This window comes from Camelina sativa, chromosome 10, assembly GCF_030686135.1.
Source record: "Camelina sativa cultivar CO46 ecotype springtype chromosome 10, ASM3068613v1".
Lineage (NCBI taxonomy): Eukaryota > Viridiplantae > Streptophyta > Magnoliopsida > Brassicales > Brassicaceae > Camelina > Camelina sativa.
This window is the reverse complement of record NC_141889.1, coordinates 12,140,142-12,164,715: the sequence shown is the minus strand read 5'-3', so window position 1 is coordinate 12,164,715 and position 24,574 is coordinate 12,140,142. Positions and strand designations below refer to the sequence as shown.

The window sequence follows — 24,574 nt, the reverse complement described above, 5'->3', positions numbered from 1 at the left end:
TTACAAATTGAGTAAATAGTTACATTACTTTTAACAACCGAAGTTTAATGTTTGATGAGATATGTTAATATTAACTAAAAATTTATATCACTTTAAAAATAATGTAAAAAATAAAAAATTCGTAAACATAGGTTATTTAAGTGATATAAATTAATAATTTTGTATTAATATTAATATATCAGGTTGCGTCACTTTTAATAAATCAATATCATATATGGCAATCTTCAAAATTTTCAATACGAGCCTAATTTTGACGGTCCAAAGCCATGTTCAAAACAAGTCAAAAAGTCATTACAAAGTTGAGTCGAAAGTGCTACATCAATGTATTACAATACTTTTACATATTAGTACTGTATTGTGTCAAACAAGTTGGGGATGGTTACGGTGAATCTTCTTGAAAAAGAGCAATAGTATTATTTTTATATATAATGCCACTTTGTAGGAAAACTCTTTATCTCCCTTTGCTCCCTTTTTTTGTCGCCAAGTGAACTGATGGATGTTTCTCGCCTTTGCTTCAATTATTCTCGAGAAAGAACATTTTATTTATTGTAACAAATCTTGTAAATCACAAAGGTCTGAAAAAATTATTAGTTAATCAGCGAAAGCATATAAAAAAAATACAAGCATGGAATATAGAAGTCGGCAATGGTCAAACATTAGCTTAACTCGTAAGTCTAATCAATTTGGATAAATGGTGTCTAATCTTAGCAAACCGTAATTATTTGGGGCGGGGGGGGGGGGGGGGGGGGAGAAATTAGTCCATATTTTCCTTTACCAAATTTAAGAATTTTGTATTTTCTTCTAAACTGCTGTAAACAAAATTTTAGTCGAGATTCCAGTGATAAAAACGCGAAAAACTAAAAAACATAATCTCAAAATCGAAAAAATGATGTATTCTTTAGTTTCTTTTCAAAGATAATAATTTTAAAAAATTTATTTATATATTTCGTAAAAAAATATGGACCGTCCGATTAAATGTCTTTTTTTTTAAGATATATATTTTTGGCTTCTTCTCTCGGACCAGAGTCCTCCTAATGTACTGTACGTATCTTTAATTAATTGTCAACTAATAAAAAGGATAAGTTCATTAGATGGGATCCACTGGTTACTTAAACCAATAGAATCGTGCCACGTCATTACTGTGTATAAGTTCGTCAGTCGCGGAAATGATAAAATGGTTCACATTTAACTTTTTTTTGTAGGGATGCTATTTTTTTCACGTTAGGGAAATGGTTTTATTCACTTTGGCCTGCTTTTTAATAAGTTTTGACATCTACCCATGGATTTTTCAATTTTGTCAATTTGGTACCTAATGAGATTAATATATTGTTTCAATATACATCTGATGTGCCTATCTTCTTATGTTGAAATATAGTGAATTTAGACGGTTAAAATAAAAACTTTTTAATTTGACAAAGCTATTTTGAGTAATCAATATTTTTTTGATTAATTATATGCATTGTTCACTAAAAAATTTAATCAATGAAATTTTTAGCGTTTATCTGAAATGTTTCAGTGCTCAATTACCTAGAAAAATAGCCTTTTTCGAGTTACCTCAAAAGAATCTACTCGTTGATGTTGTGTATGATATATGTATGGGAAAATACAGTCAATTTTGTTTTGGACGGGTGTAATTTATGAATTTAGAAACACAAAGTCTTATCGTTAAAAAAATAAATAGAAGACATTTTTTTTTGTTTTTGTTTTATGCGAGTTAACGCATATACTACTAGTTCCATTGAATCGTCAACACATTAGATTAGAGATAAAATTTTATCTTTTAACAACTTTTCTCTCTTACCAATTTTTTTTTTTAATAGCTCGTTGATTTTTTTTGTTTTTTTTTTTCCTCTCTCTTTCTCTCTTTCATCGTTTTGCTAATTTCTCAATTTCTGAGTTTGTTTACACACTCTCTCCATCGACTTGTAATTTCACTTTCTTAGGGTTCATCGGAGGAGGATCATCGGAAAACGGAGATGGCCGGCGTTGGTTCCGGCAAGCTCATCGGATCGGAGATTCATGGATTCCATACTTTGCAAGGTTTCTTCTTCTTCTCTTTGCTGATTCAATCAATGTAAATCTTGTTCTTTTTTTACTGTTTCTTTTTTGGTTCTTTTAATTCGCACGCACGGACATGGTTTGGTCTGGGTTTTGATTGTCCGATTCCATTTTCGCCTGGGGTTTTTATAGTTCATTTTTTAATATATTCCTCCGAATGCTCTTTTGATTCGTCGTGAAGCTGTTGAACTAAAATTTGCAAGATAGTTGTAGAATTGAGGAGGCTCCTTGTGTTGTTGATTTTAATTACGAAGTCATGGACATTTTTAGGAGAATCAAATGGGATAGAGCAAACTTTTTGATACCGAATGAATCAAAGCCCAGAGACTTTTCTCTACATGCCATGTTCTTGTTTTAATGAAATGGTTGAGGAGAATGTCATCAGTGTATACTTCTCCGGTTTTGATTGTCAATATGGAAAACAAAATTAGATGCATACATGAGTTCCTTCTCAAATGATTCCTTGTCTGAGTATTGATAGTTTTGGATTTGTGTGTTGCAGATCTGGATATACAAACTATGTTGGATGAAGCATACACTAGGTGGCTCCGTCCAAACGAGATCCATGCTCTCCTTTGTAATCATAAATCCTTCACCATCAACGTCAAACCAGTGAATTTGCCCAAAAGTATTCTTTTTTCTTTCTTTCTTTTCCCTCCTCATAGTTCAAGTTTTCTTCTTCTAAGATTTAATCAGAGATGCTTTCAAACTCTTAATCTGTCAAATTTTGTTGAACTATGGTCATATTTGGCAGGTGGTACGATTGTGTTGTTCGACCGTAAGATGTTGAGGAACTTTAGAAAGGATGGTCATAACTGGAAAAAGAAGAAGGATGGAAAAACAATTAAGGAAGCTCATGAACATCTAAAAGTGAGTTTCCTTTGACTTCATGTGCCTGTGTTTTTTCCCCTCCATAGCTAATATATAAGTATGTTCCTTTGTGATCTCTGAATATTATTATTCTTCCTTCTCCAGGTGGGTAACGAGGAAAGGATTCATGTTTACTACGCCCATGGCAATGATAACCCTACATTTGTGCGAAGGTGTTACTGGTTGTTGGATAAGTATGTCTCAACAAAAGATTATTCATTTGGTTTCTGAAGAAATAGTTTGGATGCCTTCTTTCCCTCTGCTTTGTTTCTGAAGGTTATGAAATTAAATCACCTCTTCTTGTAATGGCAGGTCTCAGGAGCACATAGTTCTTGTCCACTACCGCGAGACACATGAGGTTTGTTTTCTACCTGTCCCCAGCTTCTTTATCATTTTTTATTTTCATTTTTTTGTGGTTATAGATTACGATGATGTATCTTTGTTGTCGGATAGAGTACAGCCTTCCTTTGGCAGATTTTAGTTATAAAAGATAAATATCTGTTTGCTGCTCTCTGAGTAATTTTGGTTAAACAGGCTCAGGCAGCTCCAGCAACACCTGGAAACTCCTATTCAAGTTCGATCTCTGACCTATCACCAAAACTTGTGGCTGAAGATATCAATTCTGGTGTCCGTAATACTTGTAATACAGGTGAGAATGTGTCTCTTCATGATTTTGAGTTGTTACGATTTGGCGTATATTAAAATATGCTCTTCATTTGGAGATTTTAGAAGGAGAAAAAATTAATCACACTCTTTTTTAAGGGTTTGAAGTGCGCAGCAACAGTCTGGGTTCTAGAAATCATGAGATTAGGCTTCATGAGATCAACACGCTTGATTGGGATGAGCTTCTAGTACCAGCAGATATCAGCAACCAGTCTCATCCAACAGAAGGTACTTATGTTACTTGAGCTTATCTTATAAAACTTCCCATCCTTGACAAAAAGAATATCTGACTCTTGTAATAAAAAAATGCAATGAGATGATGCTAAAATACTTAACTTTTTCATTTTATTTGTTCTCTGTTTGTAGAAGATATGTTATACTTCACAGAGCAGCTCCAAACTGCACCTAGGGGATCTACAAAGCTAGTGAGTAAATGGAATTTTCCAACCTGCAAGTGGCTTTAGCTGTTTTTATGTTAACCATCTTGTCATCTTGTTCATTGTGCAGGGATATCATCTTGCAGGCTACAACGGATCAGTAGATATACCATCATACCCCGGTCTCGAAGATCCTGTTTACCAAAATAATAACTCATGTGGTGCAGGAGAATTTTCTAATCAGCATGTGCACTGTGGAGTAGAGTCAAATCTACAGAGTAGGGATTCCAGTGCTACGGTTGCTGATCAACCAGGTGATGCTATGCTTAATAATGGTTTTGGAAGTCAGGATAGTTTTGGAAGGTGGGTGAACAACTTCATTAGTGACTCTCCTGGTTCCGTGGATGATCCTTCCCTTGAAGCTGTATATACACCTGGGCAGGAATCTTCTACTACTGCTGTATTTCATTCCCACTCTAACATACCGGAGCAAGTATTCAACATAACTGATGTTTCACCTGCCTGGGCCTTTTCGACAGAGAAAACAAAGGTTTGTATACCATTTTTTCTAGTATACCTTCTTGTTATTTTATGCTGAAGGAAAAGAAAATAGTTTCACTCCTTAGACTTTGGTTTAAAAAGAAGAGGGTAATAAATTATCAAGAAAATAACTCAAAGTCTGCATATTAATAAAATAAGTGTGTGTCTCACTTTACTGCGTGTGTATTTGTTAAAATCTTATGCATCTCTTTTGCTAATTATGAGTAGTATGTTTGTAGTATGAAATTGTGTATAGTGTGATTCACAATATGAAACTTAGATAGGTAAAGCATAACATTGTCAGACTGTCTCTACTTCATATTGCGTATTAAATCTACGTGTTAAGATCGAGTAAACATTTCTAGCTGAAAAATACTGACCTTTTTAGTCGTTAATTTTTGCAGATTCTTGTAACTGGGTTCTTTCACGACAGCTTTCAACATTTTGGAAGATCAAATCTCTTCTGCATATGTGGAGAGTTACGTGTCCCCGCAGAATTTCTCCAGTTGGGGGTTTACCGTTGCTTTCTTCCCCCTCAATCTCCGGGGGTGGTGAACCTGTATCTGAGTGTCGATGGAAACAAACCAATCAGCCAATTGTTCAGCTTCGAACACCGCTCGGTTCCAGTTATTGAAAAAGCTATCCCTCAAGACGACCAGCTATACAAATGGGAAGAATTTGAGTTCCAAGTCAGACTTGCTCATCTTCTGTTCACTTCTTCTAACAAAATCAGCGTTTTAACAAGTAAAATCTCACCTGATAATCTGCTAGAGGCTAAGAAACTCGCCAGCAGGACTTCCCATCTCTTAAACAGTTGGGCGTATTTAATGAAGTCAATCCAGGCGAATGAGGTGCCGTTTGATCAAGCGAGGGACCATCTCTTTGAGCTTACTCTGAAAAATAGGCTGAAAGAGTGGCTTTTGGAGAAGGTCATCGAGAACCGCAACACTAAGGAATATGACTCTAAAGGCCTTGGAGTGATCCACCTCTGTGCCGTCCTAGGATACACTTGGTCGATCCTTCTCTTCTCCTGGGCAAATATATCGTTGGATTTCCGTGATAAGCATGGTTGGACTGCTCTTCATTGGGCAGCATACTATGGAAGGTAAAACTAACTTGCATCTTTTAAGTAATAGGAGATTTGCTAATCTTGTTTCCGTTTTATTTAATTTACTTCTTTACCAAGTTTTTTTTTTGTAAAGGGAGAAAATGGTGGCTGCTCTTCTGTCTGCTGGGGCAAGGCCAAACCTGGTGACAGACCCGACTAAGGAATTCCTCGGCGGCTGCACGGCGGCTGATTTGGCACAGCAGAAAGGTTATGAAGGTTTAGCAGCTTTTCTTGCTGAGAAATGTCTTGTAGCACAGTTTAAGGACATGCAAATGGCTGGAAACATCACTGGCAACCTTGAAACCATCAAGGCAGAGCAGGCGTCGAACCTAGGGAATTCCAATGAAGATGAGCAGAGCCTGAAAGACACTCTGGCGGCGTACAGAACCGCTGCAGAAGCGGCAGCGCGGATTCAGGGAGCGTTCAGGGAGCACGAGCTGAAAGTTAGGTCAAGCGCAGTTAGGTTTGCTAGCAAGGAAGAAGAAGCCAAAAACATAATAGCCGCGATGAAGATTCAGCACGCGTTTCGCAATTTTGAGGTTCGTAGGAAGATTGCTGCCGCTGCTCGGATTCAGTACAGGTTCCAAACATGGAAAATGAGACGGGAGTTTCTGAACATGCGGAAAAAGGCAATTAGGATCCAGGTACTAACAAAAGCCGATCTATATACCGTCTTTAAGAAAAGAGATAAACGATTCTCTGCGAACTTATAAAACTGCTCTGTGGTTTTAAATATGGAAATGTTTTGCAGGCTGCGTTTAGAGGGTTCCAAGTAAGAAGGCAGTACCAGAAAATAACATGGTCGGTGGGAGTTCTTGAGAAGGCGATTCTGAGGTGGAGACTGAAGAGAAAAGGCTTCAGAGGGCTTCAGGTTAGCCAACCTGAGGAGAAGGAAGGGGGTGAGGAGGTGGAGGATTTCTACAAGACAAGCCAGAAACAAGCAGAGGAACGGCTCGAGAGGTCAGTGGTTAAAGTCCAGGCCATGTTCCGGTCCAAGAAGGCTCAGCAAGATTACAGAAGGATGAAACTGGCTCATGAAGAAGCTCAGGTGAAAATCACTTTTACTTCTTTCTGTTTTCTTTAACTCAATTCAAATATATTCGTAACGGATTAAAACACCGTATCACATATAAGGTTTGATGATTGATAAACGTATGTCAAAATTTTAAACGTGACACAGCTGGAGTATGATGGGATGCAAGAACTTGATCAAATGGCTATGGAGGAGAGCTGAATGCAACAACAATGAAGAGGAGGTGGGTGCAGTGTGGTGGAACTGTAAATTTGTGTAAATGACGAGGGGCAATTTCGACCTTATAGAAGCTGTTTTCAAAAAAGTTTCAAAGGGTATTATGGTAAATCAAGCCTGGAGCTGGGAGATCTTCCATAGAGCGTCTTGTCGTTAGTAATTTTCTTTTGTTTTGGGGGATTGTGAAGTAGTAAGTCTTGTATTGCTGCTGTGTTCTGTGACATTTTATGAGAGTTGACGCTAAAAAGCTAAAACGTTTTTTAGATTGTCTTTTAAATTCTCTCCTTCTTACTGTTTTCTATCTTGGATTTTCTGACTTATAATAAAATATATTTCAATTATGTGTCTGTTTTTTTTTTCTTTTTTCTTTTTTTTGTCTGAAGGATTTCATTGATATTCAACGAGAGAAAGATATTACAAAGTCTCTAAAGGATATCAATCCTTCCACAAGATTAAGCCGGTAAATACAAACTCACTTGCGAAGACTAAGACCAAAAGAGGTCAAACAAAGGAGAAAAAATCCGAGCATGTGAAATACACTACATTCACTCAATTACTTCCCGAATCAAGATCTAGAACTCCAAAATTAAGATAAACAAAACCTAAACCTTTGATAAATTAAAATAATTCTGAGACAAGAAAACCACACAAGCGGATAAAAATACAAGATTCACTTTGGCCTGCTTTTTAATAAGTTTTGACATCTACCCATGGATTTTTCAATTTTGTCAATTTGGTACCTAATGAGATTAATATATTGTTTCAATATACATCTGATGTGCCTATCTTCTTATGTTGAAATATAGTGAATTTAGACGGTTAAAATAAAAACTTTTTAATTTGACAAAGCTATTTTGAGTAATCAATATTTTTTTGATTAATTATATGCATTGTTCACTAAAAAATTTAATCAATGAAATTTTTAGCGTTTATCTGAAATGTTTCAGTGCTCAATTACCTAGAAAAATAGCCTTTTTCGAGTTACCTCAAAAGAATCTACTCGTTGATGTTGTGTATGATATATGTATGGGAAAATACAGTCAATTTTGTTTTGGACGGGTGTAATTTATGAATTTAGAAACACAAAGTCTTATCGTTAAAAAAATAAATAGAAGACATTTTTTTTTGTTTTTGTTTTATGCGAGTTAACGCATATACTACTAGTTCCATTGAATCGTCAACACATTAGATTAGAGATAAAATTTTATCTTTTAACAACTTTTCTCTCTTACCAATTTTTTTTTTTAATAGCTCGTTGATTTTTTTTGTTTTTTTTTTTCCTCTCTCTTTCTCTCTTTCATCGTTTTGCTAATTTCTCAATTTCTGAGTTTGTTTACACACTCTCTCCATCGACTTGTAATTTCACTTTCTTAGGGTTCATCGGAGGAGGATCATCGGAAAACGGAGATGGCCGGCGTTGGTTCCGGCAAGCTCATCGGATCGGAGATTCATGGATTCCATACTTTGCAAGGTTTCTTCTTCTTCTCTTTGCTGATTCAATCAATGTAAATCTTGTTCTTTTTTTACTGTTTCTTTTTTGGTTCTTTTAATTCGCACGCACGGACATGGTTTGGTCTGGGTTTTGATTGTCCGATTCCATTTTCGCCTGGGGTTTTTATAGTTCATTTTTTAATATATTCCTCCGAATGCTCTTTTGATTCGTCGTGAAGCTGTTGAACTAAAATTTGCAAGATAGTTGTAGAATTGAGGAGGCTCCTTGTGTTGTTGATTTTAATTACGAAGTCATGGACATTTTTAGGAGAATCAAATGGGATAGAGCAAACTTTTTGATACCGAATGAATCAAAGCCCAGAGACTTTTCTCTACATGCCATGTTCTTGTTTTAATGAAATGGTTGAGGAGAATGTCATCAGTGTATACTTCTCCGGTTTTGATTGTCAATATGGAAAACAAAATTAGATGCATACATGAGTTCCTTCTCAAATGATTCCTTGTCTGAGTATTGATAGTTTTGGATTTGTGTGTTGCAGATCTGGATATACAAACTATGTTGGATGAAGCATACACTAGGTGGCTCCGTCCAAACGAGATCCATGCTCTCCTTTGTAATCATAAATCCTTCACCATCAACGTCAAACCAGTGAATTTGCCCAAAAGTATTCTTTTTTCTTTCTTTCTTTTCCCTCCTCATAGTTCAAGTTTTCTTCTTCTAAGATTTAATCAGAGATGCTTTCAAACTCTTAATCTGTCAAATTTTGTTGAACTATGGTCATATTTGGCAGGTGGTACGATTGTGTTGTTCGACCGTAAGATGTTGAGGAACTTTAGAAAGGATGGTCATAACTGGAAAAAGAAGAAGGATGGAAAAACAATTAAGGAAGCTCATGAACATCTAAAAGTGAGTTTCCTTTGACTTCATGTGCCTGTGTTTTTTCCCCTCCATAGCTAATATATAAGTATGTTCCTTTGTGATCTCTGAATATTATTATTCTTCCTTCTCCAGGTGGGTAACGAGGAAAGGATTCATGTTTACTACGCCCATGGCAATGATAACCCTACATTTGTGCGAAGGTGTTACTGGTTGTTGGATAAGTATGTCTCAACAAAAGATTATTCATTTGGTTTCTGAAGAAATAGTTTGGATGCCTTCTTTCCCTCTGCTTTGTTTCTGAAGGTTATGAAATTAAATCACCTCTTCTTGTAATGGCAGGTCTCAGGAGCACATAGTTCTTGTCCACTACCGCGAGACACATGAGGTTTGTTTTCTACCTGTCCCCAGCTTCTTTATCATTTTTTATTTTCATTTTTTTGTGGTTATAGATTACGATGATGTATCTTTGTTGTCGGATAGAGTACAGCCTTCCTTTGGCAGATTTTAGTTATAAAAGATAAATATCTGTTTGCTGCTCTCTGAGTAATTTTGGTTAAACAGGCTCAGGCAGCTCCAGCAACACCTGGAAACTCCTATTCAAGTTCGATCTCTGACCTATCACCAAAACTTGTGGCTGAAGATATCAATTCTGGTGTCCGTAATACTTGTAATACAGGTGAGAATGTGTCTCTTCATGATTTTGAGTTGTTACGATTTGGCGTATATTAAAATATGCTCTTCATTTGGAGATTTTAGAAGGAGAAAAAATTAATCACACTCTTTTTTAAGGGTTTGAAGTGCGCAGCAACAGTCTGGGTTCTAGAAATCATGAGATTAGGCTTCATGAGATCAACACGCTTGATTGGGATGAGCTTCTAGTACCAGCAGATATCAGCAACCAGTCTCATCCAACAGAAGGTACTTATGTTACTTGAGCTTATCTTATAAAACTTCCCATCCTTGACAAAAAGAATATCTGACTCTTGTAATAAAAAAATGCAATGAGATGATGCTAAAATACTTAACTTTTTCATTTTATTTGTTCTCTGTTTGTAGAAGATATGTTATACTTCACAGAGCAGCTCCAAACTGCACCTAGGGGATCTACAAAGCTAGTGAGTAAATGGAATTTTCCAACCTGCAAGTGGCTTTAGCTGTTTTTATGTTAACCATCTTGTCATCTTGTTCATTGTGCAGGGATATCATCTTGCAGGCTACAACGGATCAGTAGATATACCATCATACCCCGGTCTCGAAGATCCTGTTTACCAAAATAATAACTCATGTGGTGCAGGAGAATTTTCTAATCAGCATGTGCACTGTGGAGTAGAGTCAAATCTACAGAGTAGGGATTCCAGTGCTACGGTTGCTGATCAACCAGGTGATGCTATGCTTAATAATGGTTTTGGAAGTCAGGATAGTTTTGGAAGGTGGGTGAACAACTTCATTAGTGACTCTCCTGGTTCCGTGGATGATCCTTCCCTTGAAGCTGTATATACACCTGGGCAGGAATCTTCTACTACTGCTGTATTTCATTCCCACTCTAACATACCGGAGCAAGTATTCAACATAACTGATGTTTCACCTGCCTGGGCCTTTTCGACAGAGAAAACAAAGGTTTGTATACCATTTTTTCTAGTATACCTTCTTGTTATTTTATGCTGAAGGAAAAGAAAATAGTTTCACTCCTTAGACTTTGGTTTAAAAAGAAGAGGGTAATAAATTATCAAGAAAATAACTCAAAGTCTGCATATTAATAAAATAAGTGTGTGTCTCACTTTACTGCGTGTGTATTTGTTAAAATCTTATGCATCTCTTTTGCTAATTATGAGTAGTATGTTTGTAGTATGAAATTGTGTATAGTGTGATTCACAATATGAAACTTAGATAGGTAAAGCATAACATTGTCAGACTGTCTCTACTTCATATTGCGTATTAAATCTACGTGTTAAGATCGAGTAAACATTTCTAGCTGAAAAATACTGACCTTTTTAGTCGTTAATTTTTGCAGATTCTTGTAACTGGGTTCTTTCACGACAGCTTTCAACATTTTGGAAGATCAAATCTCTTCTGCATATGTGGAGAGTTACGTGTCCCCGCAGAATTTCTCCAGTTGGGGGTTTACCGTTGCTTTCTTCCCCCTCAATCTCCGGGGGTGGTGAACCTGTATCTGAGTGTCGATGGAAACAAACCAATCAGCCAATTGTTCAGCTTCGAACACCGCTCGGTTCCAGTTATTGAAAAAGCTATCCCTCAAGACGACCAGCTATACAAATGGGAAGAATTTGAGTTCCAAGTCAGACTTGCTCATCTTCTGTTCACTTCTTCTAACAAAATCAGCGTTTTAACAAGTAAAATCTCACCTGATAATCTGCTAGAGGCTAAGAAACTCGCCAGCAGGACTTCCCATCTCTTAAACAGTTGGGCGTATTTAATGAAGTCAATCCAGGCGAATGAGGTGCCGTTTGATCAAGCGAGGGACCATCTCTTTGAGCTTACTCTGAAAAATAGGCTGAAAGAGTGGCTTTTGGAGAAGGTCATCGAGAACCGCAACACTAAGGAATATGACTCTAAAGGCCTTGGAGTGATCCACCTCTGTGCCGTCCTAGGATACACTTGGTCGATCCTTCTCTTCTCCTGGGCAAATATATCGTTGGATTTCCGTGATAAGCATGGTTGGACTGCTCTTCATTGGGCAGCATACTATGGAAGGTAAAACTAACTTGCATCTTTTAAGTAATAGGAGATTTGCTAATCTTGTTTCCGTTTTATTTAATTTACTTCTTTACCAAGTTTTTTTTTTGTAAAGGGAGAAAATGGTGGCTGCTCTTCTGTCTGCTGGGGCAAGGCCAAACCTGGTGACAGACCCGACTAAGGAATTCCTCGGCGGCTGCACGGCGGCTGATTTGGCACAGCAGAAAGGTTATGAAGGTTTAGCAGCTTTTCTTGCTGAGAAATGTCTTGTAGCACAGTTTAAGGACATGCAAATGGCTGGAAACATCACTGGCAACCTTGAAACCATCAAGGCAGAGCAGGCGTCGAACCTAGGGAATTCCAATGAAGATGAGCAGAGCCTGAAAGACACTCTGGCGGCGTACAGAACCGCTGCAGAAGCGGCAGCGCGGATTCAGGGAGCGTTCAGGGAGCACGAGCTGAAAGTTAGGTCAAGCGCAGTTAGGTTTGCTAGCAAGGAAGAAGAAGCCAAAAACATAATAGCCGCGATGAAGATTCAGCACGCGTTTCGCAATTTTGAGGTTCGTAGGAAGATTGCTGCCGCTGCTCGGATTCAGTACAGGTTCCAAACATGGAAAATGAGACGGGAGTTTCTGAACATGCGGAAAAAGGCAATTAGGATCCAGGTACTAACAAAAGCCGATCTATATACCGTCTTTAAGAAAAGAGATAAACGATTCTCTGCGAACTTATAAAACTGCTCTGTGGTTTTAAATATGGAAATGTTTTGCAGGCTGCGTTTAGAGGGTTCCAAGTAAGAAGGCAGTACCAGAAAATAACATGGTCGGTGGGAGTTCTTGAGAAGGCGATTCTGAGGTGGAGACTGAAGAGAAAAGGCTTCAGAGGGCTTCAGGTTAGCCAACCTGAGGAGAAGGAAGGGGGTGAGGAGGTGGAGGATTTCTACAAGACAAGCCAGAAACAAGCAGAGGAACGGCTCGAGAGGTCAGTGGTTAAAGTCCAGGCCATGTTCCGGTCCAAGAAGGCTCAGCAAGATTACAGAAGGATGAAACTGGCTCATGAAGAAGCTCAGGTGAAAATCACTTTTACTTCTTTCTGTTTTCTTTAACTCAATTCAAATATATTCGTAACGGATTAAAACACCGTATCACATATAAGGTTTGATGATTGATAAACGTATGTCAAAATTTTAAACGTGACACAGCTGGAGTATGATGGGATGCAAGAACTTGATCAAATGGCTATGGAGGAGAGCTGAATGCAACAACAATGAAGAGGAGGTGGGTGCAGTGTGGTGGAACTGTAAATTTGTGTAAATGACGAGGGGCAATTTCGACCTTATAGAAGCTGTTTTCAAAAAAGTTTCAAAGGGTATTATGGTAAATCAAGCCTGGAGCTGGGAGATCTTCCATAGAGCGTCTTGTCGTTAGTAATTTTCTTTTGTTTTGGGGGATTGTGAAGTAGTAAGTCTTGTATTGCTGCTGTGTTCTGTGACATTTTATGAGAGTTGACGCTAAAAAGCTAAAACGTTTTTTAGATTGTCTTTTAAATTCTCTCCTTCTTACTGTTTTCTATCTTGGATTTTCTGACTTATAATAAAATATATTTCAATTATGTGTCTGTTTTTTTTTTCTTTTTTCTTTTTTTTGTCTGAAGGATTTCATTGATATTCAACGAGAGAAAGATATTACAAAGTCTCTAAAGGATATCAATCCTTCCACAAGATTAAGCCGGTAAATACAAACTCACTTGCGAAGACTAAGACCAAAAGAGGTCAAACAAAGGAGAAAAAATCCGAGCATGTGAAATACACTACATTCACTCAATTACTTCCCGAATCAAGATCTAGAACTCCAAAATTAAGATAAACAAAACCTAAACCTTTGATAAATTAAAATAATTCTGAGACAAGAAAACCACACAAGCGGATAAAAATACAAGATTCACTTTGGCCTGCTTTTTAATAAGTTTTGACATCTACCCATGGATTTTTCAATTTTGTCAATTTGGTACCTAATGAGATTAATATATTGTTTCAATATACATCTGATGTGCCTATCTTCTTATGTTGAAATATAGTGAATTTAGACGGTTAAAATAAAAACTTTTTAATTTGACAAAGCTATTTTGAGTAATCAATATTTTTTTGATTAATTATATGCATTGTTCACTAAAAAATTTAATCAATGAAATTTTTAGCGTTTATCTGAAATGTTTCAGTGCTCAATTACCTAGAAAAATAGCCTTTTTCGAGTTACCTCAAAAGAATCTACTCGTTGATGTTGTGTATGATATATGTATGGGAAAATACAGTCAATTTTGTTTTGGACGGGTGTAATTTATGAATTTAGAAACACAAAGTCTTATCGTTAAAAAAATAAATAGAAGACATTTTTTTTTGTTTTTGTTTTATGCGAGTTAACGCATATACTACTAGTTCCATTGAATCGTCAACACATTAGATTAGAGATAAAATTTTATCTTTTAACAACTTTTCTCTCTTACCAATTTTTTTTTTTAATAGCTCGTTGATTTTTTTTGTTTTTTTTTTTCCTCTCTCTTTCTCTCTTTCATCGTTTTGCTAATTTCTCAATTTCTGAGTTTGTTTACACACTCTCTCCATCGACTTGTAATTTCACTTTCTTAGGGTTCATCGGAGGAGGATCATCGGAAAACGGAGATGGCCGGCGTTGGTTCCGGCAAGCTCATCGGATCGGAGATTCATGGATTCCATACTTTGCAAGGTTTCTTCTTCTTCTCTTTGCTGATTCAATCAATGTAAATCTTGTTCTTTTTTTACTGTTTCTTTTTTGGTTCTTTTAATTCGCACGCACGGACATGGTTTGGTCTGGGTTTTGATTGTCCGATTCCATTTTCGCCTGGGGTTTTTATAGTTCATTTTTTAATATATTCCTCCGAATGCTCTTTTGATTCGTCGTGAAGCTGTTGAACTAAAATTTGCAAGATAGTTGTAGAATTGAGGAGGCTCCTTGTGTTGTTGATTTTAATTACGAAGTCATGGACATTTTTAGGAGAATCAAATGGGATAGAGCAAACTTTTTGATACCGAATGAATCAAAGCCCAGAGACTTTTCTCTACATGCCATGTTCTTGTTTTAATGAAATGGTTGAGGAGAATGTCATCAGTGTATACTTCTCCGGTTTTGATTGTCAATATGGAAAACAAAATTAGATGCATACATGAGTTCCTTCTCAAATGATTCCTTGTCTGAGTATTGATAGTTTTGGATTTGTGTGTTGCAGATCTGGATATACAAACTATGTTGGATGAAGCATACACTAGGTGGCTCCGTCCAAACGAGATCCATGCTCTCCTTTGTAATCATAAATCCTTCACCATCAACGTCAAACCAGTGAATTTGCCCAAAAGTATTCTTTTTTCTTTCTTTCTTTTCCCTCCTCATAGTTCAAGTTTTCTTCTTCTAAGATTTAATCAGAGATGCTTTCAAACTCTTAATCTGTCAAATTTTGTTGAACTATGGTCATATTTGGCAGGTGGTACGATTGTGTTGTTCGACCGTAAGATGTTGAGGAACTTTAGAAAGGATGGTCATAACTGGAAAAAGAAGAAGGATGGAAAAACAATTAAGGAAGCTCATGAACATCTAAAAGTGAGTTTCCTTTGACTTCATGTGCCTGTGTTTTTTCCCCTCCATAGCTAATATATAAGTATGTTCCTTTGTGATCTCTGAATATTATTATTCTTCCTTCTCCAGGTGGGTAACGAGGAAAGGATTCATGTTTACTACGCCCATGGCAATGATAACCCTACATTTGTGCGAAGGTGTTACTGGTTGTTGGATAAGTATGTCTCAACAAAAGATTATTCATTTGGTTTCTGAAGAAATAGTTTGGATGCCTTCTTTCCCTCTGCTTTGTTTCTGAAGGTTATGAAATTAAATCACCTCTTCTTGTAATGGCAGGTCTCAGGAGCACATAGTTCTTGTCCACTACCGCGAGACACATGAGGTTTGTTTTCTACCTGTCCCCAGCTTCTTTATCATTTTTTATTTTCATTTTTTTGTGGTTATAGATTACGATGATGTATCTTTGTTGTCGGATAGAGTACAGCCTTCCTTTGGCAGATTTTAGTTATAAAAGATAAATATCTGTTTGCTGCTCTCTGAGTAATTTTGGTTAAACAGGCTCAGGCAGCTCCAGCAACACCTGGAAACTCCTATTCAAGTTCGATCTCTGACCTATCACCAAAACTTGTGGCTGAAGATATCAATTCTGGTGTCCGTAATACTTGTAATACAGGTGAGAATGTGTCTCTTCATGATTTTGAGTTGTTACGATTTGGCGTATATTAAAATATGCTCTTCATTTGGAGATTTTAGAAGGAGAAAAAATTAATCACACTCTTTTTTAAGGGTTTGAAGTGCGCAGCAACAGTCTGGGTTCTAGAAATCATGAGATTAGGCTTCATGAGATCAACACGCTTGATTGGGATGAGCTTCTAGTACCAGCAGATATCAGCAACCAGTCTCATCCAACAGAAGGTACTTATGTTACTTGAGCTTATCTTATAAAACTTCCCATCCTTGACAAAAAGAATATCTGACTCTTGTAATAAAAAAATGCAATGAGATGATGCTAAAATACTTAACTTTTTCATTTTATTTGTTCTCTGTTTGTAGAAGATATGTTATACTTCACAGAGCAGCTCCAAACTGCACCTAGGGGATCTACAAAGCTAGTGAGTAAATGGAATTTTCCAACCTGCAAGTGGCTTTAGCTGTTTTTATGTTAACCATCTTGTCATCTTGTTCATTGTGCAGGGATATCATCTTGCAGGCTACAACGGATCAGTAGATATACCATCATACCCCGGTCTCGAAGATCCTGTTTACCAAAATAATAACTCATGTGGTGCAGGAGAATTTTCTAATCAGCATGTGCACTGTGGAGTAGAGTCAAATCTACAGAGTAGGGATTCCAGTGCTACGGTTGCTGATCAACCAGGTGATGCTATGCTTAATAATGGTTTTGGAAGTCAGGATAGTTTTGGAAGGTGGGTGAACAACTTCATTAGTGACTCTCCTGGTTCCGTGGATGATCCTTCCCTTGAAGCTGTATATACACCTGGGCAGGAATCTTCTACTACTGCTGTATTTCATTCCCACTCTAACATACCGGAGCAAGTATTCAACATAACTGATGTTTCACCTGCCTGGGCCTTTTCGACAGAGAAAACAAAGGTTTGTATACCATTTTTTCTAGTATACCTTCTTGTTATTTTATGCTGAAGGAAAAGAAAATAGTTTCACTCCTTAGACTTTGGTTTAAAAAGAAGAGGGTAATAAATTATCAAGAAAATAACTCAAAGTCTGCATATTAATAAAATAAGTGTGTGTCTCACTTTACTGCGTGTGTATTTGTTAAAATCTTATGCATCTCTTTTGCTAATTATGAGTAGTATGTTTGTAGTATGAAATTGTGTATAGTGTGATTCACAATATGAAACTTAGATAGGTAAAGCATAACATTGTCAGACTGTCTCTACTTCATATTGCGTATTAAATCTACGTGTTAAGATCGAGTAAACATTTCTAGCTGAAAAATACTGACCTTTTTAGTCGTTAATTTTTGCAGATTCTTGTAACTGGGTTCTTTCACGACAGCTTTCAACATTTTGGAAGATCAAATCTCTTCTGCATATGTGGAGAGTTACGTGTCCCCGCAGAATTTCTCCAGTTGGGGGTTTACCGTTGCTTTCTTCCCCCTCAATCTCCGGGGGTGGTGAACCTGTATCTGAGTGTCGATGGAAACAAACCAATCAGCCAATTGTTCAGCTTCGAACACCGCTCGGTTCCAGTTATTGAAAAAGCTATCCCTCAAGACGACCAGCTATACAAATGGGAAGAATTTGAGTTCCAAGTCAGACTTGCTCATCTTCTGTTCACTTCTTCTAACAAAATCAGCGTTTTAACAAGTAAAATCTCACCTGATAATCTGCTAGAGGCTAAGAAACTCGCCAGCAGGACTTCCCATCTCTTAAACAGTTGGGCGTATTTAATGAAGTCAATCCAGGCGAATGAGGTGCCGTTTGATCAAGCGAGGGACCATCTCTTTGAGCTTACTCTGAAAAATAGGCTGAAAGAGTGGCTTTTGGAGAAGGTCATCGAGAACCGCAACACTAAGGAATATGACTCTAAAGGCCTTGGAGTGATCCACCTCTGTGCCGTCCTAGGATACACTTGGTCGATCCTTCTCTTCTCCTGGGCAAATATATCGTTGGATTTCCGTGATAAGCATGGTTGGACTGCTCTTCATTGGGCAGCATACTATGGAAGGTAAAACTAACTTGCATCTTTTAAGTAATAGGAGATTTGCTAATCTTGTTTCCGTTTTATTTAATTTACTTCTTTACCAAGTTTTTTTTTTGTAAAGGGAGAAAATGGTGGCTGCTCTTCTGTCTGCTGGGGCAAGGCCAAACCTGGTGACAGACCCGACTAAGGAATTCCTCGGCGGCTGCACGGCGGCTGATTTGGCACAGCAGAAAGGTTATGAAGGTTTAGCAGCTTTTCTTGCTGAGAAATGTCTTGTAGCACAGTTTAAGGACATGCAAATGGCTGGAAACATCACTGGCAACCTTGAAACCATCAAGGCAGAGCAGGCGTCGAACCTAGGGAATTCCAATGAAGATGAGCAGAGCCTGAAAGACACTCTGGCGGCGTACAGAACCGCTGCAGAAGCGGCAGCGCGGATTCAGGGAGCGTTCAGGGAGCACGAGCTGAAAGTTAGGTCAAGCGCAGTTAGGTTTGCTAGCAAGGAAGAAGAAGCCAAAAACATAATAGCCGCGATGAAGATTCAGCACGCGTTTCGCAATTTTGAGGTTCGTAGGAAGATTGCTGCCGCTGCTCGGATTCAGTACAGGTTCCAAACATGGAAAATGAGACGGGAGTTTCTGAACATGCGGAAAAAGGCAATTAGGATCCAGGTACTAACAAAAGCCGATCTATATACCGTCTTTAAGAAAAGAGATAAACGATTCTCTGCGAACTTATAAAACTGCTCTGTGGTTTTAAATATGGAAATGTTTTGCAGGCTGCGTTTAGAGGGTTCCAAGTAAGAAGGCAGTACCAGAAAATAACATGGTCGGTGGGAGTTCTTGAGAAGGCGATTCTGAGGTGGAGACTGAAGAGAAAAGGCTTCAGAGGGCTTCAGGTTAGCCAACCTGAGGAGAAGGAAGGGGGTGAGGAGGTGGAGGATTTCTACAAGACAAGCCAGAAACAAGCAGAGGAACGGCTCGAGAGGTCAGTGGTTAAAGTCCAGGCCATGTTCCGGTCCAAGAAGGCTCAGCAAGATTACAGAAGGATGAAACTGGCTCATGAAGAAGCTCAGGTGAAAATCACTTTTACTTCTTTCTGTTTTCTTTAACTCAATTCAAATATATTCGTAACGGATTAAAACACCGTATCACATATAAGGTTTGATGATTGATAAACGTATGTCAAAATTTTAAACGTGACACAGCTGGAGTATGATGGGATGCAAGAACTTGATCAAATGGCTATGGAGGAGAGCTGAATGCAACAACAATGAAGAGGAGGTGGGTGCAGTGTGGTGGAACTGTAAATTTGTGTAAATGACGAGGGGCAATTTCGACCTTATAGAAGCTGTTTTCAAAAAAGTTTCAAAGGGTATTATGGTAAATCAAGCCTGGAGCTGGGAGATCTTCCATAGAGCGTCTTGTCGTTAGTAATTTTCTTTTGTTTTGGGGGATTGTGAAGTAGTAAGTCTTGTATTGCTGCTGTGTTCTGTGACATTTTATGAGAGTTGACGCTAAAAAGCTAAAACGTTTTTTAGATTGTCTTTTAAATTCTCTCCTTCTTACTGTTTTCTATCTTGGATTTTCTGACTTATAATAAAATATATTTCAATTATGTGTCTGTTTTTTTTTTCTTTTTTCTTTTTTTTGTCTGAAGGATTTCATTGATATTCAACGAGAGAAAGATATTACAAAGTCTCTAAAGGATATCAATCCTTCCACAAGATTAAGCCGGTAAATACAAACTCACTTGCGAAGACTAAGACCAAAAGAGGTCAAACAAAGGAGAAAAAATCCGAGCATGTGAAATACACTACATTCACTCAATTACTTCCCGAATCAAGATCTAGAACTCCAAAATTAAGATAAACAAAACCTAAACCTTTGATAAATTAAAATAATTCTGAGACAAGAAAACCACACAAGCGGATAAAAATACAAGATTCTCCTTAACCACAAATTAAAACCGAATGGAGATGTCGTGCGTCCCTTTTTATGATGCTCCGATGAGAAGCTTCAGAAGCGGTGAGACAGATCCAAAACCAAAAAATATAGGAGGAAGGAGATCTAGATCTACGATGGTGAAATTCTTCATCTGAGACAGAAAAGAACTGGTTGACGGCTGCCTCTGCCGTAAAAGGGGACGGCCAAATCTGTAGCTGAGCTTGACGGAAAAACAAAGACAAGCAACGAGAGCCCTAAAGGCGAAAAGGTTTAAGTTTCATAATCTAGATCTCAAAAAGCCAAATCTGATGCTGTTGGAATAAAATAAAGATATGGATGAGCCGAAAATTAAGATAAAACAACACTAAAAGAAGAGAACCCCAGCTCCGGTGCTAAAGAAGCCACCGGAGCCGGTTAAACCTAGGCGGCCGCTGGTGAGTTCTAGAGAGAAGGGAGAGCGATTGTTTATTTTTTAAGAGGAGAGAGAATGAATGTGATTCCACATGTTTAGTGAATTATGCGTCTGTCACAATCTGTTTCTTTTGTTCTTAATTCTAAGATACAATTTAAAGAACAACATGAAACAAATATACGGGATGAAATGTGAGACTCAATCTTTGTCCGTCGTTGAATATTGGTAAAGTACAAATGTCTTCTTCCACAAAACTTTTGTTACAGGATGCTTTCAAACTTTTTATTTTGTTTATACAGCAACTTTTACACTTTGTGCTGTTACTGAAGCTGGACTGTCAACCTGGAATATAGATAAATAGGAGTTGGTTGCTTCTATATCGAGATTTGATGTCTATAGATTAGAGAATGTGTTGTCAAAAAAAAAAAAAAGATTAGAGAATGCAGATTTAGATTCTTGTATTTACCTTGGCTGCTTTAAATAGTTCATCAACAACTTCGGACAGCGTCGGATGTGCATGAACAGCAAGTTTTATTTCCTGCATTGTCATCACCAAACAAAAAAATCACAATCTAAACACCAGTGATCAAAATCACAGCCAGGCCGCAGAGAAACCATTACCTGAATGCGTGTTCCTAAAGCAATCGCGTTAGATGCTTCATGGATAAGATCCGCAGCATGCAGCCCAAAGATATGTACTCCAAGGATTTCACCATTGTCAGGTCTGTATATCATCTGTGCACATAAAAGGCGTGTTCAGATATCTTCTCAGTAACTCGAAGACTGTAAACAACTTTCGATTTAGTTTCTTCTCTTTACCTTAGCAAGTCCTTCTCCTTCATTTTCGGCTAGGGCCTTTGTGTTTGCCTTGAAACTTGTTTTTGCAATACTTACTTTGAATCCCTCTTTCTCAGCTTTTTCTCTTGCTTGAGGCTGAAATTGAAAGATATCCAACATTAAAGGTTACGGTTATACACCTTATTTTCAAGCACCAATCCACTAAGGGTGTCTAGGATTACCTCTGTCAATCCCACCATGCTGATTTCAGGATGAGTAAAACAAGCAGCTGGGATGCTAAGATGATTAAGCACATGATCTGTACCTGTGACTTGCTCCACCACTAACCAACACAAGTAGATGCACAGAGTTTAATAAGTGGCCAATCAAACATATTAAATTGGAAACGAGGGCAAAACACAGTAAAGTGTAAAAGAGGGCAAAACACAGATGCATTGATAGTGGAAACTTAATTATCATTTACCAGAAATTCCTTGAGCACTGGCTGCATGAGCGAGCATCAATTTACCATTGGCATCACCAATGCAGTACAAGTGTGGAACCTATCAACCAAGAGTGACTCCGTACATAAAATATAAATTTGACTGCTAAAAAATAAGGTGTACATATGAAATTATCACTAACCAGCTTTCCATTTCCATCGATAACACGCATTCGCTCATCAACTGGTATAAAACCTCTCTGTGTCTCAACATTGATCTGTGTGGAAAACATAGCTTTAATGTTATTTCTTTCACAACATAATAAGCTCCTCGATGGAGCAAAATGAAAAATAGTATTCATAAAGGATGCCTTTTAATGTCGATTCATACATTTTCTAGGCCAAGTCCAGTGGTGAATGGAGCTCTACCAGTAGCAATTAGAGCAGCGTCCACCTTGAAAAAGGAACATAAGGTCACACTTCCAGTGCAGATTAAAAGCACAAAACTAAAAGTTCCAATTGTGATGGAAATCAAAGACGTTTCTGTTCATTTTCTTTTTGGCAATCCCTGGCTAAGCAACGCAAGTATGCATGTCTTAATTTATAGACTTCCCACGTGGTAATAGTAAAAGCGTCACAACATTGTGGTAAGAAGCAGAATAAGCATCACATAACTGGACAATAATTCTCTTTTGTAGGATTTCAGATACTGCACAACATTTTCTTACCTCCAAAGTATCTTTGGGTTCCTTGGTTTTGGCATCAATAAGCTCAATCATCACGGGTTTTCCATCCTTTGCTGGAGTGATCTGTAAGGAAGAGTTAAAAGAAAAAAAATTCCATAAATTCTCAGTATAAGGATGAAATCTAACTTAGAATGAGTCAAAAAGGCTTACTTTGCTTGCAAACACTCCAGTATGACAGTCAATCTTTCTTGGGTTAATCAGAACCCTTTGAGCCAGCTTACTGATCTCAGGATCAAATCCAGGCATCAGCTGATCCAGCGCCTCAATAAAAGTTACCTGCAAAAAGAGTAATCTTGAGACTTCCTGGGGGTTGTAGTGCATTGCAACGCAGAACATAGCAATAGAAATACCAATAGAGCAGAATCATAAGAGCCTTTTGTTACTATTGAAAGAAACAAAAACCTCACATTATTATACCAATGCAAATCATTAATACAAAATCAACAATTTACCTCACTTCCAAGGGCCGTGTAAACGTCACTGAACTCAAGTCCAATATAACCACTTCCTACTATCACAATCCAGTCAGGAACGGACTCCAATTTCAATGCATGGTCACTTGTGATAACAGTCTTTCCTGCATCACAAAATATAAGGAAATATTAACTATTTGCTATATCAAAAGAGATGAAAAGTTTTGGTTTTTGAGGCTTCTCCCCTAGCTTATACATGTTTAAAACAAAATACATACCATCAACTTCAATTCCTTTCGGGACAAACGGTACAGATCCAGTTGCAATGATGATATCTTTTCCGGTGATAATATTGTCACCATATTTAACCTTTTGTGGGCCCTGCACAAGTGCCAAAAAGACTGATTAGCATCAGGATCACCAAATAACAAAGACGTATCATGTGAGTTAGTCAACCAAAGACAATGACATACTGACCAGAACAGCGCCAAACCCTGTCAATATGTCAACACCAAGTGCCTTCATAGAATTGGTGAGATTATTCCTAATTTTGGTAGCCAGGTTACTTGCATGGTCAGCCACACCCTGACGGTCATAACCGGCAGCAGAAACCTATTATCCAGGGGAGACAATGGAGCTAGAGTCAAGGCAAGGGAGATAATACTTGCTTCACAATTGTTAGAGATCAAACTTGAGCGATTACGAATTGCATTTGACAGCAGTATATACTATACCTGCAGACCAAAGGCCTTCATGTGATGTTCGTTCTGGAGTTCCCGCATCCTACCACTAACAGCAAGGAGAGCTTTGGAAGGCACACAGCCTCTGTTAACGCAAGTCCCTCCAACAACATCTCCTTCAATGATGGCAGTTTTGAGTCCCTATACAACGTTAGCAAAACAACAATTCACCTGATGAGATCATGAGCACTAGAAAGAAAACACAGTAATTAGATAGTAAGTCATCCTATCAAGCAAATTTCCAAATTTTTCCGGCTCAATTGAGAAAGAGTGTACCAGAAATGTTAGTAAGAGCATCAAATTCGCATGTCCAAGAACAATCATGCTAAGAACGATCTGATTCGTGTTCTGACATTAAAGGCAATTTGAATCAGAAATTGGCAAATCATAATCCTAATTAGAAAGCAGACCTTCTCAACGGCGTGTAATGCAGCTCCATGGCCGCCAACTCCAGCTCCGATGATGATCAAATCATAATCGAACGATTTCGACGGAGCTCCATTTCCAGCTGATGCGGAGATTTCGATCCTCCTACTCTGAATTTGAAAACGGCACGAGTTCAATTGCTTCGACGGAGAGAAACCAAACGCTTCTCGCCGGAGTCCACAGAACCGGAGATTCCTCGGCGTAAAGGAAGGAGCTGCGTTGGACGAACAAAGCGGACGGTTCGCTAAAGGAAGAGATGCCTGTGAGAAGGAAAGAGAGAGAACTGATTGCATTGTGTTAGATAGAGAACGTGAGTGAGAGATCTGTAGAGAGAGAGGAGTGACGGAGATGACAAGTAGTGGAAGTCTCTCACTCCGACGAGCAGAGGCGGAGATATCAAAGCGGAGAAGACACGTGGCACGTTTCTCGTCTTTAAACCGGAGATTTCAAAATTCCCGGTTTATAATAATATCTACCGGTTCATTGGACCT

At 38.0% G+C, this 24,574-nt stretch overlaps 4 protein-coding genes across 13 annotated transcripts; 3 read left to right on the top strand and 1 right to left on the bottom strand.

The window, feature by feature from the left end:
• Nucleotides 1-1,586: 1,586 nt before the first annotated feature.
• Nucleotides 1,587-7,206, top strand: LOC147936035 (calmodulin-binding transcription activator 5). 4 transcript variants are annotated; one of them, XM_087470103.1, is made up of 13 exons: nucleotides 1,587-2,040; nucleotides 2,561-2,686; nucleotides 2,813-2,928; nucleotides 3,034-3,122; nucleotides 3,241-3,286; nucleotides 3,463-3,577; nucleotides 3,691-3,819; nucleotides 3,958-4,016; nucleotides 4,099-4,518; nucleotides 4,913-5,613; nucleotides 5,711-6,260; nucleotides 6,368-6,664; nucleotides 6,797-7,206. In XM_087470103.1, the coding sequence occupies exons 1-13, from the start codon at nucleotides 1,977-1,979 to the stop codon at nucleotides 6,848-6,850; spliced, it is 2,766 nt and encodes a 921-aa protein (XP_087326229.1). In that variant the 5' UTR covers nucleotides 1,587-1,976; the 3' UTR covers nucleotides 6,851-7,206. The 4 variants fall into 4 exon arrangements, with proteins under 4 accessions (XP_087326229.1, XP_087326231.1, XP_087326230.1 ...); XM_087470105.1 differs by having other exon boundaries at nucleotides 1,623-2,040; nucleotides 3,700-3,819; XM_087470104.1 differs by having other exon boundaries at nucleotides 1,669-2,040; nucleotides 3,961-4,016.
• Nucleotides 7,207-7,882: 676 nt separating this feature from the next.
• Nucleotides 7,883-13,502, top strand: LOC104723510 (calmodulin-binding transcription activator 5). Of its 4 annotated transcripts, none has more exons than XM_087470098.1 (13): nucleotides 7,883-8,336; nucleotides 8,857-8,982; nucleotides 9,109-9,224; nucleotides 9,330-9,418; nucleotides 9,537-9,582; nucleotides 9,759-9,873; nucleotides 9,987-10,115; nucleotides 10,254-10,312; nucleotides 10,395-10,814; nucleotides 11,209-11,909; nucleotides 12,007-12,556; nucleotides 12,664-12,960; nucleotides 13,093-13,502. In XM_087470098.1, exons 1-13 carry the CDS (start codon nucleotides 8,273-8,275, stop codon nucleotides 13,144-13,146), a joined length of 2,766 nt encoding a protein of 921 aa, XP_087326224.1. In that variant the 5' UTR covers nucleotides 7,883-8,272; the 3' UTR covers nucleotides 13,147-13,502. The 4 variants fall into 4 exon arrangements, with proteins under 4 accessions (XP_087326224.1, XP_087326227.1, XP_087326226.1 ...); XM_087470101.1 differs by having other exon boundaries at nucleotides 7,919-8,336; nucleotides 9,996-10,115; XM_087470100.1 differs by having other exon boundaries at nucleotides 7,965-8,336; nucleotides 10,257-10,312.
• Nucleotides 13,503-14,178: 676 nt separating this feature from the next.
• On the top strand, nucleotides 14,179-19,798 carry LOC104718762 (calmodulin-binding transcription activator 5). 4 transcript variants are annotated; one of them, XM_010436573.3, is made up of 13 exons: nucleotides 14,179-14,632; nucleotides 15,153-15,278; nucleotides 15,405-15,520; nucleotides 15,626-15,714; nucleotides 15,833-15,878; nucleotides 16,055-16,169; nucleotides 16,283-16,411; nucleotides 16,550-16,608; nucleotides 16,691-17,110; nucleotides 17,505-18,205; nucleotides 18,303-18,852; nucleotides 18,960-19,256; nucleotides 19,389-19,798. In XM_010436573.3, exons 1-13 carry the CDS (start codon nucleotides 14,569-14,571, stop codon nucleotides 19,440-19,442), a joined length of 2,766 nt encoding a protein of 921 aa, XP_010434875.2. In that variant the 5' UTR covers nucleotides 14,179-14,568; the 3' UTR covers nucleotides 19,443-19,798. The 4 variants fall into 4 exon arrangements, with proteins under 4 accessions (XP_010434875.2, XP_087325530.1, XP_087325529.1 ...); XM_087469404.1 differs by having other exon boundaries at nucleotides 14,215-14,632; nucleotides 16,292-16,411; XM_087469403.1 differs by having other exon boundaries at nucleotides 14,261-14,632; nucleotides 16,553-16,608.
• Nucleotides 19,799-20,615: 817 nt separating this feature from the next.
• On the bottom strand, nucleotides 20,616-24,550 carry LOC104718761 (dihydrolipoyl dehydrogenase 2, chloroplastic). The gene is made up of 15 exons (XM_010436569.3): nucleotides 24,068-24,550; nucleotides 23,652-23,798; nucleotides 23,395-23,529; nucleotides 23,196-23,298; nucleotides 22,957-23,081; nucleotides 22,655-22,780; nucleotides 22,487-22,567; nucleotides 22,150-22,212; nucleotides 21,962-22,036; nucleotides 21,801-21,879; nucleotides 21,559-21,659; nucleotides 21,359-21,472; nucleotides 21,161-21,274; nucleotides 21,006-21,077; nucleotides 20,616-20,881 (listed from the first exon to the last, which is right to left on the bottom strand). Exons 1-15 carry the CDS (start codon nucleotides 24,374-24,376, stop codon nucleotides 20,831-20,833), a joined length of 1,695 nt encoding a protein of 564 aa, XP_010434871.1. The 5' UTR covers nucleotides 24,377-24,550; the 3' UTR covers nucleotides 20,616-20,830.
• Nucleotides 24,551-24,574: the final 24 nt, after the last annotated feature.